Source organism: Ammospiza nelsoni, chromosome 9 (genome assembly GCF_027579445.1).
Source record: "Ammospiza nelsoni isolate bAmmNel1 chromosome 9, bAmmNel1.pri, whole genome shotgun sequence".
NCBI lineage: Eukaryota > Metazoa > Chordata > Aves > Passeriformes > Passerellidae > Ammospiza > Ammospiza nelsoni.
The window spans coordinates 36,321,581-36,336,270 of NC_080641.1; the positions used below are offsets into that span (position 1 = coordinate 36,321,581).

Sequence of the window (14,690 nt, forward strand, 5' to 3'; positions counted from 1 at the left end):
AGCCACGCCGTGTTCCACCAGCTGGTGACATGGGTCACTGGCCCACGCTCCAGGGCTGCCAGGGAGACTCGCCACCACAGGACATTCCTCTTGGCTAACCAAAAAGAACAAACTGCAAAAGTAGGATCCCTAGAAAAGATTGGAGAGCAGACTGCTCGTGCAAGAGAAAAAGCTCCATGTAGCCTTTGAACTGATCTGGATGTGGATTAAAGTTTCTATGGCATGCAGCCAACATTAGATTTAAATGTAATGTGAATAGCAAGAAAACCATATGAGATAAAAAAACCCATCAGTCTGAAAACAAATTTTAAAAGAGGCAAGAAAGCAATTTTATTAGTAAACCTGACATTTGCTGAAGGAGGACAACATAACTAATAGCTGCAGTCAGTTCCAACAGGCTGCATGTGTTAACAGGAGACACTGATGTTAGTTCAAAAAATAAAAATGTCAGATTTTAATCAAAATAACAACATACATATGAGACACATAGTAAAGGTCCTCTATGCTCCAGAATCCCCTTAAAATAACTTTAATATTACAATTTACCTTCCAGTGTCTGGGACGCTATGTTAGATTCTTCCAGGCTATACATGATCACTTGTACTCAATATTCTTTAACCTACAAAATGCTTTACTGCTATTGTTACTTTCTGGACTGAAAAAAAAATTGAGCTTTACAGCAATGCTTTACAGAACAAAATGCATGAAGGTTTTGTTTGCCAAATTTGCATCAAATGAAAAAAACCCCAAAATAAATAAAAGGGAAACAAAAGTAACTACACTAACTTTCATGGAGATTAACCATAGAACAGTAGGGTCTTTTATCTCTTCCAAGCAACTGTAATGTACCTCTTCCCATGTGGCATGGTCTCAGCCAGTCTAGCTGCTAACCTGTGCTCAAGGAACACCAATATTCCTCTAAAGATCACTTTTACTTGTTCACCTTTCACTGTCTAATTTGTACTGAACTGGCCCACATCTAAACCTCCTCCTAGACTGTGTCATTCCCCTCTCCATAAGCATTTGCTTTCAAAGAATCACAGAATGTTCTGAGTTGGAAGGGGTCTTCAAAGATCAAATCCAACTCTTAGGTGAAGAGCCCACACTGGGATCAAACCCACAACTTCGTCACAAAATCCCTTTTCCAGCAGCTGCCTACCACCCCTTGTGGCACAGACCTGGGCCGAACAAGTACTGCTACTCATGGCCAGTGACTGGACAGCACAAATCAACCAGCCTCCCCACCAAAGCTGATAGCATTTAACCCTTGCAAAAACAGCATCATATAGTATAAGCCTCATACGCACTCATTTTCCCTTAAATGATATATGCTGCAACTATGCGTACACAGAGTCTATGTCTGCATATATTCACTATCCAGCCACTGAATACCAAACACACAGCCATACCAGCTTTCTTTGCTAACTCAAAAACTCGCTTTGCTAATTCAAGGTCTCATTGCAGGGAATGCTAAATGCCAGAAGCAACTTCAGACAAGGCTCCCCATGGGGAGTGGAACGATTTACAAGGCATACCTTGAGTCCAAATTCTTCCTTTTTCCCCACTCAAAATAAGTGCTCCACTGCTGTCTGCTGAATTCCATCCCCATCCCCGAAAAGCTTTTGCATGAGGCTTGGTGGTGGCCTTTTTCTTTTACTGTCCTCCAGAAAAATATATGCAAACTGGCCAGATTGGGAGTCATCTGCCACAGGTCATCTGCCTGTGAGGCTCAGCCAACTCATGGCGTACAGTAAAGGTTTCTTCTCTTCTCACAAAGACAGGGGAAAATATGACTGTGAGCCTCCTAAACTTCAAAAAAGATTTCTACTGAGTTCTATGGTATCATTTTAGCCATATGCCTTGCTTCATATAAGATCTCAACTCAGATTCAGACAAAACCCAGTATAGTTTATTATTACATTGTTTTAAAAAAATCTAAATTCAAATGAAAAACTGTAACAAGCAATCCTCCGTCCTTTATAACTAAACCCCAGAATTCCCCTCCAAGCAGGAGCCGCGGCCCCTCCTGGTGCCTCCTCTGCTTTGCTCCTCGCGGCAGCGGCTGCCCCGCACGGCCCCGCGCCGGCGGCACCAACCGCACCCGCGCCCCGCACGGCCCCGCACCCCGGGGCACCAACCGCACCCGCGCCCCGCACGGCCCCGCACCCCGGGGCACCAACCGCACCCGCGCCCCGCACGGCCCCGCGCCCCGCGGCACCAACCGCGCCCGCGGCACCAACCGCGCCCGCGCTCCGCACGGCCCCGCACCCCGCGGCACCAACCGCGCCCGCGCTCCGCACGGCCCCGCACCCCGCGGCACCAACCGCGCCCGCGCTCCGCACGGCCCCGCACCCCGCGGCACCAACCGCACCCGCGCTCCGCACGGCCCCGCACCCCGCGGCACCAACCGCACCCGCGCTCCGCATGGCCCCGCGCCGGCGGCACCAACCGCGCCCCGCGGCACCAACCGCGCCCGCTCCGCCCCAGCGCAGCCGGAGCCGCCCCGCGCCCGTCCCCGTCCCCGTCCCGTCCCCGTCCCCGTCCCCGTCCCCGTCCCCGTCCCCGTCCCCGTCCCCGTCCCCGCTCCGCCCCCGCCCGCCCCGCGGACAGCCCGGCGCGGCGCAGACGCACTCCGGTTGTATCGAAATCTTTATTAGAACAATCCCCAACAACTGTGAATCAGAATTAAGCACTTCCGTTATCAAAGATACTTAAACAATAGGATTCTATTTCTGCATAGCAGAAGCAACAGGATTTAGAGCTCAAATCATCATGCTCGTGTTAATTCGGTTTTGACAAAACATTACGATCTTAAGAATCATATTAATAAAACCTACCTTTCGTTTCTTAAACCTCAAAGAGCCATTTGTACGGCTTTAAAACTCATTATTTGGGACAAATGCATGTGGACATTTTGTAGCATAGGGTAACAGACAATTTTAATACTAATAGCACTAGTATTACTTGAACATGAAGAAACACTCATTTTCAATTGTTTACAGTGCAGTACAAATTACAAATTACCCCAAAAATCATTGCCTGTATCAAAAGTTTAAAAATTTAGAACAATTTATAAAACGGTTCCAGAATAAGAAATTATCAGTCTTGAAATGGAGAAGGAACCTTATGCTTATAAACACACAAATAGATGTATTACAGTAATATATACGTAATTTTTAGCTTTACTTCTCGTGTTGTAAGTAGCAAGAGCCCAGTTCTACCCACAGTTACACAGCTACAATACACATGATCATTGTAAACAGAAAGCAGAATAGGCCCTACTCAGAAGTCCACAATATCACAAATTAAAGCTATTTTAAAAATCTACTGTATAAAAATGGAACAGTCTTGCACTGTTTTCATTTATTTGCAACACTATTGTTACATTTTCTCCTGGACCACACCATCAATTTTCATAATCTCTCAACAGCAACAGTGTGCTGCATCACACAGTGCAAACACACCTGACATCCTTACTACAGTTGATTTTTTGTTAGTCAATTTGAAATAAAGTGTTGGTTTTCCTCTCTAGCCTTTTCTGTTTTGTAGTCTACACGGTATAAATGAATTTCAAGATGTAATCCAGGTAAAGTAACAGCCAGTAAGGCACTTTGTCTGCAAGGAAACAGCTGTCCAGGCTGGTCAAAGGGAGACATTCTGGGTAATTCAAAAACAGTCAGTTTATTCTTCATAACCACTTGTCTGACAGCCCACTTGTGGAAGAACACTTACTGACAATTGAAGAATCAGCCTGACATTGCATCCACCAAAATATTCATCCTGTTCTACAGCAGAACATGCAATAGTGAAATATTTCGTAGAATACTAACATTTAAAGGAATATTCAGCATCCTTGGATCACCCAAGAATCATCTGCTGAATACTGTTTGGAAAAAAAATCCTCATCAGAAGAAATGATTCTATCTTCTTGTTTCTGTGTTTTGTTTCCACGGGGGTTTTTTTGTTTGTTTTGATGGTTTTGTGTGTGTGTGGTGTTTTTTTGTTGGGTTTTTTTTTGTGGTAGTGGTTGTTTTTTTTTTGTGTGTTTTTTTTGGGTTTTTGGTTTTTTTTGTTTTGTTTTTTCTTGTTCTTACAAAATTTGAAGGCTTGACATTAAAACTTTGGTATAAAACACGTACATGAAAGTAATATGCTTTAGGAAGATACAGTGAATCCAAACCAAATTAAACAAACATGATCACATGGATGTGATAGCAGGTGTTTTCTACTGTCTTGGTTTCTGCATTCTGCTTGTTTGCGATTTAGAGAATGTTTATTTTGCTGCTCATGTAAAAGGGTCTCTCTTCAGATCCACCTGCTTTCCACAGCTCCTGGCAGGGAGAAGGCGCCGGGCACGACCCTGGCATGCCCTGGGCAGCTCAGGAGCTGCTGGTCTGGCCTCCCACGCCTGCATCCCTGCGCCCACAAGCGCTGACCCAGCGGCCCTGCTGCACCGGTGCCACCAGCCCTGGCGGGCTCAGCAGCGAGCACTGACCCAGCGGCCCTGCTGCACCGGTGCCACTGTGCCACCAGCCCTGGTGGGCTCAGCAGCAAAGCACTGACCCAGCAGCCCTGCTGCACCGGTGCCACTGCGTCACCAGCCCTGGCGGGCTCAGCAGCGAGCACTGACCCAGCAGCCCTGCTGCACCGGTGCCACTGCGTCACCAGCCCTGGCGGGCTCAGCAGCAAAGCACTGACCCAGCAGCCCTGCTGCACCGGTGCCACTGCGTCACCAGCCCTGGCGGGCTCAGCAGCGAGCACTGACCCAGCAGCCCTGCTGCACCGGTGCCACTGTGCCACCAGCCCTGGCGGGCTCACCTGCTGCACCGGTGCCACTGTGCCACCAGCCCTGGCGGGCTCACCTGCTGCACTGGTGCCACTGCGCCACCAGCCCTGGCGGGCTCAGCAGCAAAGCACACGGCAGGTTTGACCGTGTTCCACTCTCCACAGTAAAAAAAGCAATTTTTCATTTCATATTAAAGCAAGCAACAAAGTAAAAGTCCAAATCCAAAAACGTCAATATTAGTACCTCCTCTGTGGTGTGCATCTGCAGACTCTGGCCCACAGGATTAATTAGGAACCATTATAATAAGATAGTCTTCAAATATCTTAGGCGAACCTTTCCCAAGTAAATATTTGTATTATTTTGACTAATTATTTGTAATTTATTTCTAGAAAGCCAATTTTAATATTAAATAATTTCTACTTACTGAATTTATTGATTACAAAATCTACATGGTATTGCTTCGTATTTTCACAGTTCTCATAATTACATCGTAAGAAAATGGCTTTTAAATTTTCTTCTCAAAAATGATGATCAGTTACATTCTAAATACTTTCACAAAATAGTGAGAGGAGCAAACTTATACATATATATAATTTTTACCATATATAAATAATAATACAATTTAAAACTTTCACTTTTAGAAATTCCTTTAGTAAATGCATAGGTTTGTTACAAAAGTTTTCTAATCAAATAACTGTATACTATTTCCTATTATGTTTTATTCCTAGTAAACTCTGTGGTTACATTCATATGATAAAAAAGCAAGCTATATTCAGAAATATGCTTTTTCAATTGAGCTCCCAGTAAGACACTCAAGTTGAGTAGAAATATAGATGATGTAATGCAGTTTCTTTAGCTGAAAATTAATCATTAGTATTAAAAAAAAAAAAAAAGCTTTAAAACATGGATTGTAACAAGATCAACAGCTTCTTTAATCACAGAATGGTTACACATACCCCCAAAAGTTATTGACTTCATTCTCAAAAAATATTAGAATCATGGGGAGGGTGTGTGTGTGTGTGTAATCCATACCATGCACATGATGAGAAAGGAATGATGATGATGATGATGATGATGATGATGATGATGATGATGATGATGATGATGATGATGATGACGATGACGAAAAACTTAATCTCTCGGGAGTCCTTTCTTTTCCCCAAAGGTGGAATTCCCAGTACTTTCTAAAAGTCAAGTTTCCTCTAGGGTATCTCAGGAGTGGTTACCAAAATCTAAAGCTGCCTATATTTGAAACCATATGCCTTTATTTTACATTATTGCAGTCCTAAACTGAACTCCTCATTTTTGCTTCAGGGAAAAGGCTCCAGCATACATTGGACCAAAGAGAAAGCTTACAAGGATACTCCCACCTGCACCTCAGGTCCCTGAATTTCAAGATCGTACCATGCCCATGACTGCAAGGGTATGGATGGCGGTCACTTGTGCATCAACATGACCCCAGACCCATGGCATGAAGGACAGTGTTACTGCCTTTGCAGTGATCACAGACATCACAAACCAGAGCTGTAAGTTAGAGAGTAAAATCCCATTGGGATGTAGATGGTCAGTAAACTTTCCCCAGAAACTTGCCTTCAAATCATCTCGAAAAGAATTTGCACTTCTTTTTGTGACACCAATGAACACCTAGGGTTAGAAAAGTATCTCCAGGTGCTAAACTCCTGTCACAGAACTAGCAAATGTATGGCACATGTCACTCCTGGAAAGTACTGGAATAACTTTTTCAATCCACTGGAATCCATTAAAAACAGGAGCAGGCCTCAGCATGGCTGGGTCCTTGGCTCCCCCAGGAGACTAATAAATTAAAGTCTTTTTAGCTCTGTCTTGGTAGTAACAGACTTGATAAACTCTCCAGTGTTAAGACTTTTTCCATCAGCAGAGCTGTTACTTAATGGCAGTGACAATTCCACTACTGGGAGGGTCACAAACCCCACCGAACGTTAATGTGCTTTCTACCAACAGGTGTATTAATGACTTTGTACTAATGACTGGGCAAATTTAACAATCAAAAAGCAAACTAAATCTTTCAGAGCATCTTTCAGTAGTTGAATAATTCATTCTGTACCACGAGAAGATTTGAGTTCAATGTCCTAGTACCTTACTGTGTGAGCCACTGGGAGCACGGAGACGTGCAGGAAGTGCAGCCCCAGCCCTGTGCACCTGCAAAGTCATTCCAATGGCTTGGAGCCCTCCTAAGCTAGGCAGAGGCAATGGAACTCCTTGTGCACGCACACACAGTGAAGACTTTTGTTCAACGAAAAAAGTACTGCATTTAGTTTTCCTTTCAGTGAAGCTCAACCTCCCTGTAACACAGAACGCAATCAGAGACTTGTCAGGGTTAGGGGGATATTAACACATGTGCATCTCTCTTAGACATCAGCTAAAAATTATACATTCACCATCTTGTACCAGACGAAACCTCATTTGTGTAAACCACAAATCACTTCAGCTGCAGTGTGACCTTCTCTCAGTTATATAATCTTTTAAGCACAACTCCCATAAAACTTCACTTCAAGCAGTATCAACTTGAGTATTTTCTGACTACCTTCTTTGGGATCTGCAGGGTACCATCATGTCTTAAAAGATGCAGTTGTGGATGTGATTAAAATATCACTACATTTTTCAGTGTAGGAAATCATTAATGCATGTATAATCACAGTTTAAATAGCTGCAAACCAGCTTGTACAAAAAAATACAATCATAGCACCATATTTACAAATTTAGTACCATCTCCTCGTTAACTGGAGTCTCAAACTATCTTTTTTTATGGCTAATTAGGTTATACGTTAGTGCTTTCAAAAAATTGCTTGGATTTCTTTTACAAATATACACTTATAAGAAACATTATCAAAACTGCTGTCATCTAAGGCAGCAACTTGTATTACAAAAGTTATTAAAACATTATACACTTATAAAAGTTTCAAATTTACATTTTCCTTTTCATAGGCACTCTATAAACTAAAATGTGGCCTTGTTTTCACAGCTGTTAGTTTATGCATTTAAACTAGCTAAATGTTACCAATGTTGCTCTTTTTTTTATATAAGCAAAAGGAAAAAAGAATCACCCATTAACCAGAAGCATCATTTACAGTTTTTACTTTTGCCTACTTTTTACACGTTTTGCTTAAAAGTGACACTTTTTGATGTTGAGGTTTGGTGTTCATTATCCCGCTGCCTTCTTAGGGCTTAGTTTCTTCTTCCCTAGAATTCGGTGGAGGCTAGCTGACATGAAGTAGGGTTTTGCTGTAGATCCATCATTTCTTTCCAGGTCTTCACCTGAATTTACACAGCCAGACCAGTCAAAAAAGGAAACAGCAGTACAACCACACACAGAGACACAAAAAGAATTGAAAAAAGGAGAGAGCAATAGACCCAACATTAAAAGAAATGCAATCAAACTAATTAAGCTTTATTATTAAGTTGATGAATGACATTATAAAATTTCTATTTTCTTAGACCACAAGAGGTTTTACATGATGCAGAGACACAAACATTTTGTCATTTTTTAATGATAGCAATATACCCCTTTTTTTCTCCAGATCTTTGGTTTGGCAGTATTGGCAGAAACTTTCAAAACTCTCATTCCTTCACTGAACCCTGCTATTTTGGAAATCCCTTGCTAGAAAATGTGTCACAAAGACCGCCATGGAGTTAAGCACTTTCTAAAACTGGACCATTTTTCACTGCCTAAGATAAAGTTTATTTGAGAACCTGTTGCCGTGAATTAATAATATTCTATCTGATCTATTGTTCATTACTTAATGGTAGCATTGGAAGTAGAACAGAATATGAATAAGCAAGGCAGACATTACTTTTTTCCCTATAGAAAAGTAGGAGCTGAGTGTTATTAGTGCTATGTTTGCCTGTGATCATGGTTGCTTAGAACCAAAGCCCATAAAATGAGATAAATAGGATGTAGTTCTCAACTAAATACCAATTTTGAGTTTTCTAACTGATCTTATTCCTATGATTCTTTGGCAACCCGGTTTTTCAGAATCCCTGCTAACCTTAGTTTCTATGGAAGTGAGGTTAAAGTGAGTGTTTAAAGAATCAGTATTACCATGTTTGCCTCACTTCAGTAATGCATAGTGTATACTTATGAAAGATGAAGCCTATGACTATTTCCCTTAGTATTATCAAATAATTTGCAAATTGCAAGAACAACCACTACCATGTAACTAACTTCTACTTGTGTCCTGCCACATGGCAACACACTTGGACCTACCAGAATGGCTTTCATTATAGAAAAATACAGCACACGGAAGGTACTACATGCTAAGGACACCTGCTTCTTATAATCATATCCTAATTCAAGAACAGCAGATTTCTTTTGTAATTTTAGTATTCTCTATCTGGGCAGCCTGAACAGCAGTCCCTTTGATTGTTTGCCACTGGGAGTCCAAGAGACAGTTAGCTTCAAGTGGTATTTCACAGAATCTTTAAAGGTAATTCAGCATAATACTTTGCTCGGGGTTATTAAACTGAAAACAAAGTACCATCTATATACCAAAGAATATATTCGTTACTGTCAAGACGCTTAAGCAAATCAAAACTGTACAGGACTGACTCTTCACAAAGCACCCAGAAGCAAACTTAATGAAATTTAAGGAACATCTGAAAAACAAAACCCAGATATTTCCATAAACCATAAAGCTACCTTACACTTCTTAAAGTAATTAAATTTGAACACTAAAGCATGGAAGACCATATCACAGAGCCAATATGAAAAGAGGCTGCTAATTTTTCATACAGTTTGCTAGTATGCCACCAGACTTCTGTGTCTGGAAGATAAGATGATTTTTTACTCCTCTTTCCATGACTTACAGGTAACACTGAAATGTAGTACTTACAAAAGCAGAGGAAAAGTGTGTCGACACACATTGCATAGACGCTGAAGAACCCGTGTGCAACTAAGTAGGAGCCAATGATGACGGTCTACAAAAAACAAACCACAATAAACCTCCAAATTTCTTTCAGCGCCACTATGGTAGTAATAACACAAGTAGGAAGCCTAGTCTGCTATGCAAATTTAGAAGAATTTAATCTCAGCTCTGTATTTCTTCCAAAGGTTACCAGTGCTGTGGACAGGGATCACAATTTCAAGACACAGCATCCTAACATGTAGTAGCTTCTAGTTTTCCAGCTGGAAATAGCTCCAAACTGAAATTATATCAACCTCTGAGGAGAATATATGCCAAGAATATTCCAAACTCCTTCAAGAATCACTCAGAGATGTCCTGAATTTTAAGGGGGGGCTTACAAAAGGAGAGAGAGATGCATTGCAAGTCCCTTCCATTAGAAGCCACACTGTCATCAGTGTCTTGCTGCCTGGGAAGTCTGAGGAAATGTGAAACCGAATTTTTCTCAAGATTCAGAGCCACTGCAGTGCCACTTCTGTCTGAAGGATCCCAAGGACTGGAGGGCAGCAGCTCAGTTCTCACTAGAGTGGATACTATGCCACTGAGACACTGACCAAAGAAGCTGTTACCAGACCATGCCCTGAGTAGTCTGAGCACCTCAAACTGCCCCAGGCATGCAGGAAATTAAATGGTTGCCTTACCAACAATGGTACCCAGTAGTAATTTAGCATTGGCACTTCCTGTGCAAAGACTGGTATTCTCTGTGTGAAGAAAAAGAATGCAAGAACACCTGCAAGAAGCACAGGCAATTAGTTATTTCCATGCTAGCTCTAATTACCCAGGATCTAAAGAATGGATAAGACAGAAAACAGATCCAAGGCTGGTTTCAATACAAGTTTGTAAACAATACATTCTTCAATACCAATTATCTAACAGAAGAGATATGTAAATTAATCAATTACCATAAAGATATTAATGGGCCCAGAAAGACTGTAATGAGTTGTTTTGTTTCACTATTCTACTGAATTTAACAGCAAAATTAATAAATACTGTAATTCTACAGTGATGACAAAACACTTTATATCAGCTCTTGGTACTAGTTTTACTTTTGATTAAAATATAATTAATTAGTTAACTTTGAAAGTATACAGAATGCAAAATATGGCTATATGTAAAATAGGTTTGTGAAACTGCTGTGACAATTTGGAAAAACCACAACAGAACACTGCCAACCCAAATTTCTGAAAGTGCTTCATTTAAAAGATAGAAAAACACTTTTCTGTCACAAAATACCACGAATAGTCTACTTGATAACTACTCTACTGAATAATCTATTTGACATCTACAGATAACAAAGAAAACCCTATAAGGATGCTACAAATACACTATTTCTTTTACTATAGCCTATAGATATAGGGGCTCAAATTCAGCAAAGCTTCAGGTCCTGCAGACCTGTACCACCACATCTATAGGCAATTGTCTGTTACCAAGTGAATCATATTTGCAATTCTGTTCAGTTCTTATAGAAGGAGAACTGACTGTGGCTGACTTATTGGATGTGAATTTGGTTTGATGCAACTATGATGATGTGGCTGCAGAAGTCCTTGCACCAGCCACACATTCAAAAGCTGTAAAAGCAATTATGGAAAAGACTCTGTCAAGGCAAACCAAGTGCTGGGCAGGGGGGAGAAAGGGAAAAAATTGGTTTTAGATCAATCTAGCAAATCCTAGAAACACAAAAACAGATTTCCAAATAGTTAGACAAATCAGAACCTCCAGCTGCTAACTAAGCATACATGAATATGGCAGGCATGCTTGTGGGTACCAGAAAATAAAGCATACCATTTAGAAAACAAACAAGCAGCTTACCTACACCACCAGCAACAAGGATTTTCCCCAGAAATAGAAGGAAGTCTGTAACTTTGTCCAAAACTGCAACCCTGTTTAGCAAAGGACAAATGAGACAATCATCACAACCAGACATTTGTATTCTTTCTCCTTAAATCTATGGATAATTGCAAAACATGACAAGAAGCTGTCTTCTGCTGGTTTTAGAGGCTGACAACACAGCACCACAGACAGGCAGTGCTGAGATGGGTACTGCTACAGCATCATCTCAGGAGGCAAAAAAGCACTGAGCCTTTGTTGGGCAAGGCCTTAATGTAGCAATGCTGCTACAGGACTGACATGGAGACTATTTATTCCTCAAGTTGGTTTAAAAAAAATCAAACAACCCAAAACTTCAAAATATTTTTATTTCAGCCTTTCTTCTAGGGGCACAGATAAGCCAGGCAAGAATAGAAGTACAGATCAAAACAAAAAGCCATATTTATGTAGATTGCTGGTAGGCCGCCTTTTCACTTAGTCCTATCAGGCCATCTTTCATGAACTCATACCATGCCAAATCTACTATTCTAAGACATCATGGTACAACATGGAAGGCAGGAAGGTTCAGAGCAGGAAGATAATCACAGATGAACAAAGGCAGACAGAAAAGCTGATAATAAATCTGCAGCTCTCATTGAAGCACAGCAGGCAGTTTCTGTTCAATGTTCTGCCAGCCTGTCTTATCATAAACTGTAGATAAATTATGGGATGAAAAATTAACTTTGTATCTTCAACCTCTTGACAGCACAGAAGGACCATATTACCACTATGGATGTGGTAATACACAGAACTGACTACTGCGAAAAATGAATGTTAAGAACTACTAAAGAGACAAATCATCATTAACCAGTCAGAATTCAGATTTAGCAAAATGCACAAGATAAAAACATTTTTATTTGAAACAACAGAATTATATGTCTATCTCTTCACTATTGCTCTTATTAAGAGCAAAACCATAAAGGGCAGAGAAGTGATATTCTGTAAGGAAATGAAGGCAGCTGCTCTCCTATTGCACAGGCATTACCCAGTATGGACATCACTGTCCTGATATTAGTACAGGGTAACACAGTGAAGATATTCCATCTCCCAGCTCCAGTTCTTTTCTCTTCTTACTTAAGTGCCATTTCCACTTTCATCTTTCAGCCCTTGCCTCCATTTCTCTCCTCATCCAGTCCTTCTCTTAATGCTTTTAAACTACCTAACCAGTTTTACTGAGTCTCTTGCTTGGTAATTAGATTGTGTTGTATTGCATCAATATGGCCTGCTCCTAAGTTATTCTCCCATTACGTTTTGATCTTACAGTAGCAAAGGAGGAGCTAGAAGCAAAGAAGGAAAGTACTGATGAGAACAGGGAGTTTGGCAACACACTCAGTAGTGGAAAAAAGGGCCAGGAAATTTCTAAGCATCAGAGGACATCTGGTTATGTTAAAGACAATCTTTTTGAAAGGAAAGTATTCTGTGTTCTTTACTTCCACTCTCCAACACCTCATAAGATTTCTGAATGAATCTGAAGACTTAGGTTTTTTTTCCTTTCCCTTTCTCAGACCAAGTGGACCAAAGCTCAAAAAACAAACATATGACAGATGATGAGCACCCCATTCCCATCTATCTGCAGATCTCCTCTCAGAAGCTCCACTTGTTTCTTGGAGGCATTATTACAATGTACTGGGTACTTAGGAATTTAAAGGACCGATCACAAAACAATGAGAGTCCATCAACTCTGCATAGGTTACTACACTGGCCAGCCAGCTGTTATTCATGGAGCGTAAGAAGTGAGGGCCACATTTGAGGACAGAAGTGGCACTCAGTATTTGGAGAAGATATGGGAAAGAAGTGTGCCCACAGAGTGCAATAGTAGGAACTCCTGACATTTCCAAGAAGGGAAGGAGACAGTCCCTTACCTCACCACGTTCCGCATGAGCAAAAAGAATGCTTCCTTTGCTGAGGTGCAGAAGTTTTTACCATATATGGCAATCTGTAAAATAACAGTGGCTGTTAAGTAATTTAAATAATTAGGCTACGTTCTCATATGCCAGGATCCATCTGCACGTAATGCATAGTTCTCCCTAATTTGTGGCCTTGAAACTCAGATGAACATAAAACACTTTCCTCAGTCACCTGCTACTTCTCAATGTTTCCCATCAGGCTGGGACAGAATATTATCCATCTTTCCCCTTCAAATCACCTGACAATGAGCACGCTACCCCTTGTGATCTCACAGGTACTAGACTAAGTACTTACTTTGCTAAGCACAGCAAAAAAGGTACTTGTCAAGGCGTTCTTCTCCCTTTGCTAGTTACCTAAACTAGATTTATAGTCAGTGGAAAAGAATAGGCACTTGGAGAGCTGAAGTGAGCCCAAGTGAGATGACTACCCCTGTAGTTATCTCCTTGGACCTGATGCTGCTTTCCCTGAAGAAGAAATCTGCATAAAATAAAGCAGCAAAAGCTATTCAGGAACAAAACTACTTCTTCCTGGAATAGTGTTCACCAGGGTAAGATATACCAGAACAGCTCTCAGCTCAGACAGTTTATGAACTGTAAAGAAGATTGTCAAAAACACTTCCTCTTCAAGATGGCAAAAATTTGTAATATCAATTACATCAACACAGGTTGTAATGGACCCACTACAGCCACCTCCTCTGAGACGAGAAGTCTGTGACTGTACCATTCAAACACCAAAATTGCTTACAACTGGAAAACCCACAACATCTTCACATCAATTAACATACACGGATTTCAGCCTAGAATGTTCCAGCCAAAACATCCTAGGCTGAAATCTGTGTATGTTAATTTATGTGAAGATTTCAAACTTCTCTTATCTGGAAGCTAAGAAGGCTTATTTGAGAGAAATATCACTGCTTCTGCTAGTAGAATTTGTGCTTCTAACTTCCAGGTGGAAATACAATCATCACATGCCTTATGAACTCCTTATTCAACTATCACCTCCAAACAGAAATGTCATCAACATGCAATATGAAATAAGCTAATATTCCTGTTGAAATCGGGGTATCAATTATTGAATTACAGGGCAGTTAACCAGTTATTCCATCCCTTCCCACTTATTTTGGGGGGGGAGGGTGATGAACAAAGACAGGGAAAAAAAGAGGTTGAAATTAGAAGGAAAAAATATCGTACTTT

At 41.1% G+C, this 14,690-nt stretch overlaps 2 protein-coding genes across 2 annotated transcripts in view; one reads left to right on the plus strand and one right to left on the minus strand.

Annotated features, from left to right (window-relative positions):
• The first annotated feature begins 1,740 nt into the window (after positions 1 to 1,740).
• Positions 1,741 to 4,494, plus strand: LOC132076585 (basic salivary proline-rich protein 2-like). The gene is made up of 3 exons (XM_059477714.1): positions 1,741 to 1,745; positions 2,012 to 2,523; positions 4,310 to 4,494. The coding sequence occupies exons 1-3, from the start codon at positions 1,741 to 1,743 to the stop codon at positions 4,492 to 4,494; spliced, it is 702 nt and encodes a 233-aa protein (XP_059333697.1).
• A 3,389-nt stretch (positions 4,495 to 7,883) lies between these two features.
• SLC44A5 (solute carrier family 44 member 5) overlaps positions 7,884 to 14,690 on the minus strand; it is a 63,633-nt gene continuing 56,826 nt past the window's right edge. The window contains exons 18-22 of the mRNA XM_059478053.1: positions 13,452 to 13,525; positions 11,533 to 11,603; positions 10,365 to 10,453; positions 9,655 to 9,739; positions 7,884 to 8,080 (exon numbers count right to left, since the gene is read on the minus strand). Of these exons, the coding sequence (XP_059334036.1) occupies positions 7,968 to 8,080; positions 9,655 to 9,739; positions 10,365 to 10,453; positions 11,533 to 11,603; positions 13,452 to 13,525 (432 nt within the window). The 3' untranslated portion in view covers positions 7,884 to 7,967. The remainder of the gene's footprint in view (positions 8,081 to 9,654; positions 9,740 to 10,364; positions 10,454 to 11,532; positions 11,604 to 13,451; positions 13,526 to 14,690) is intronic.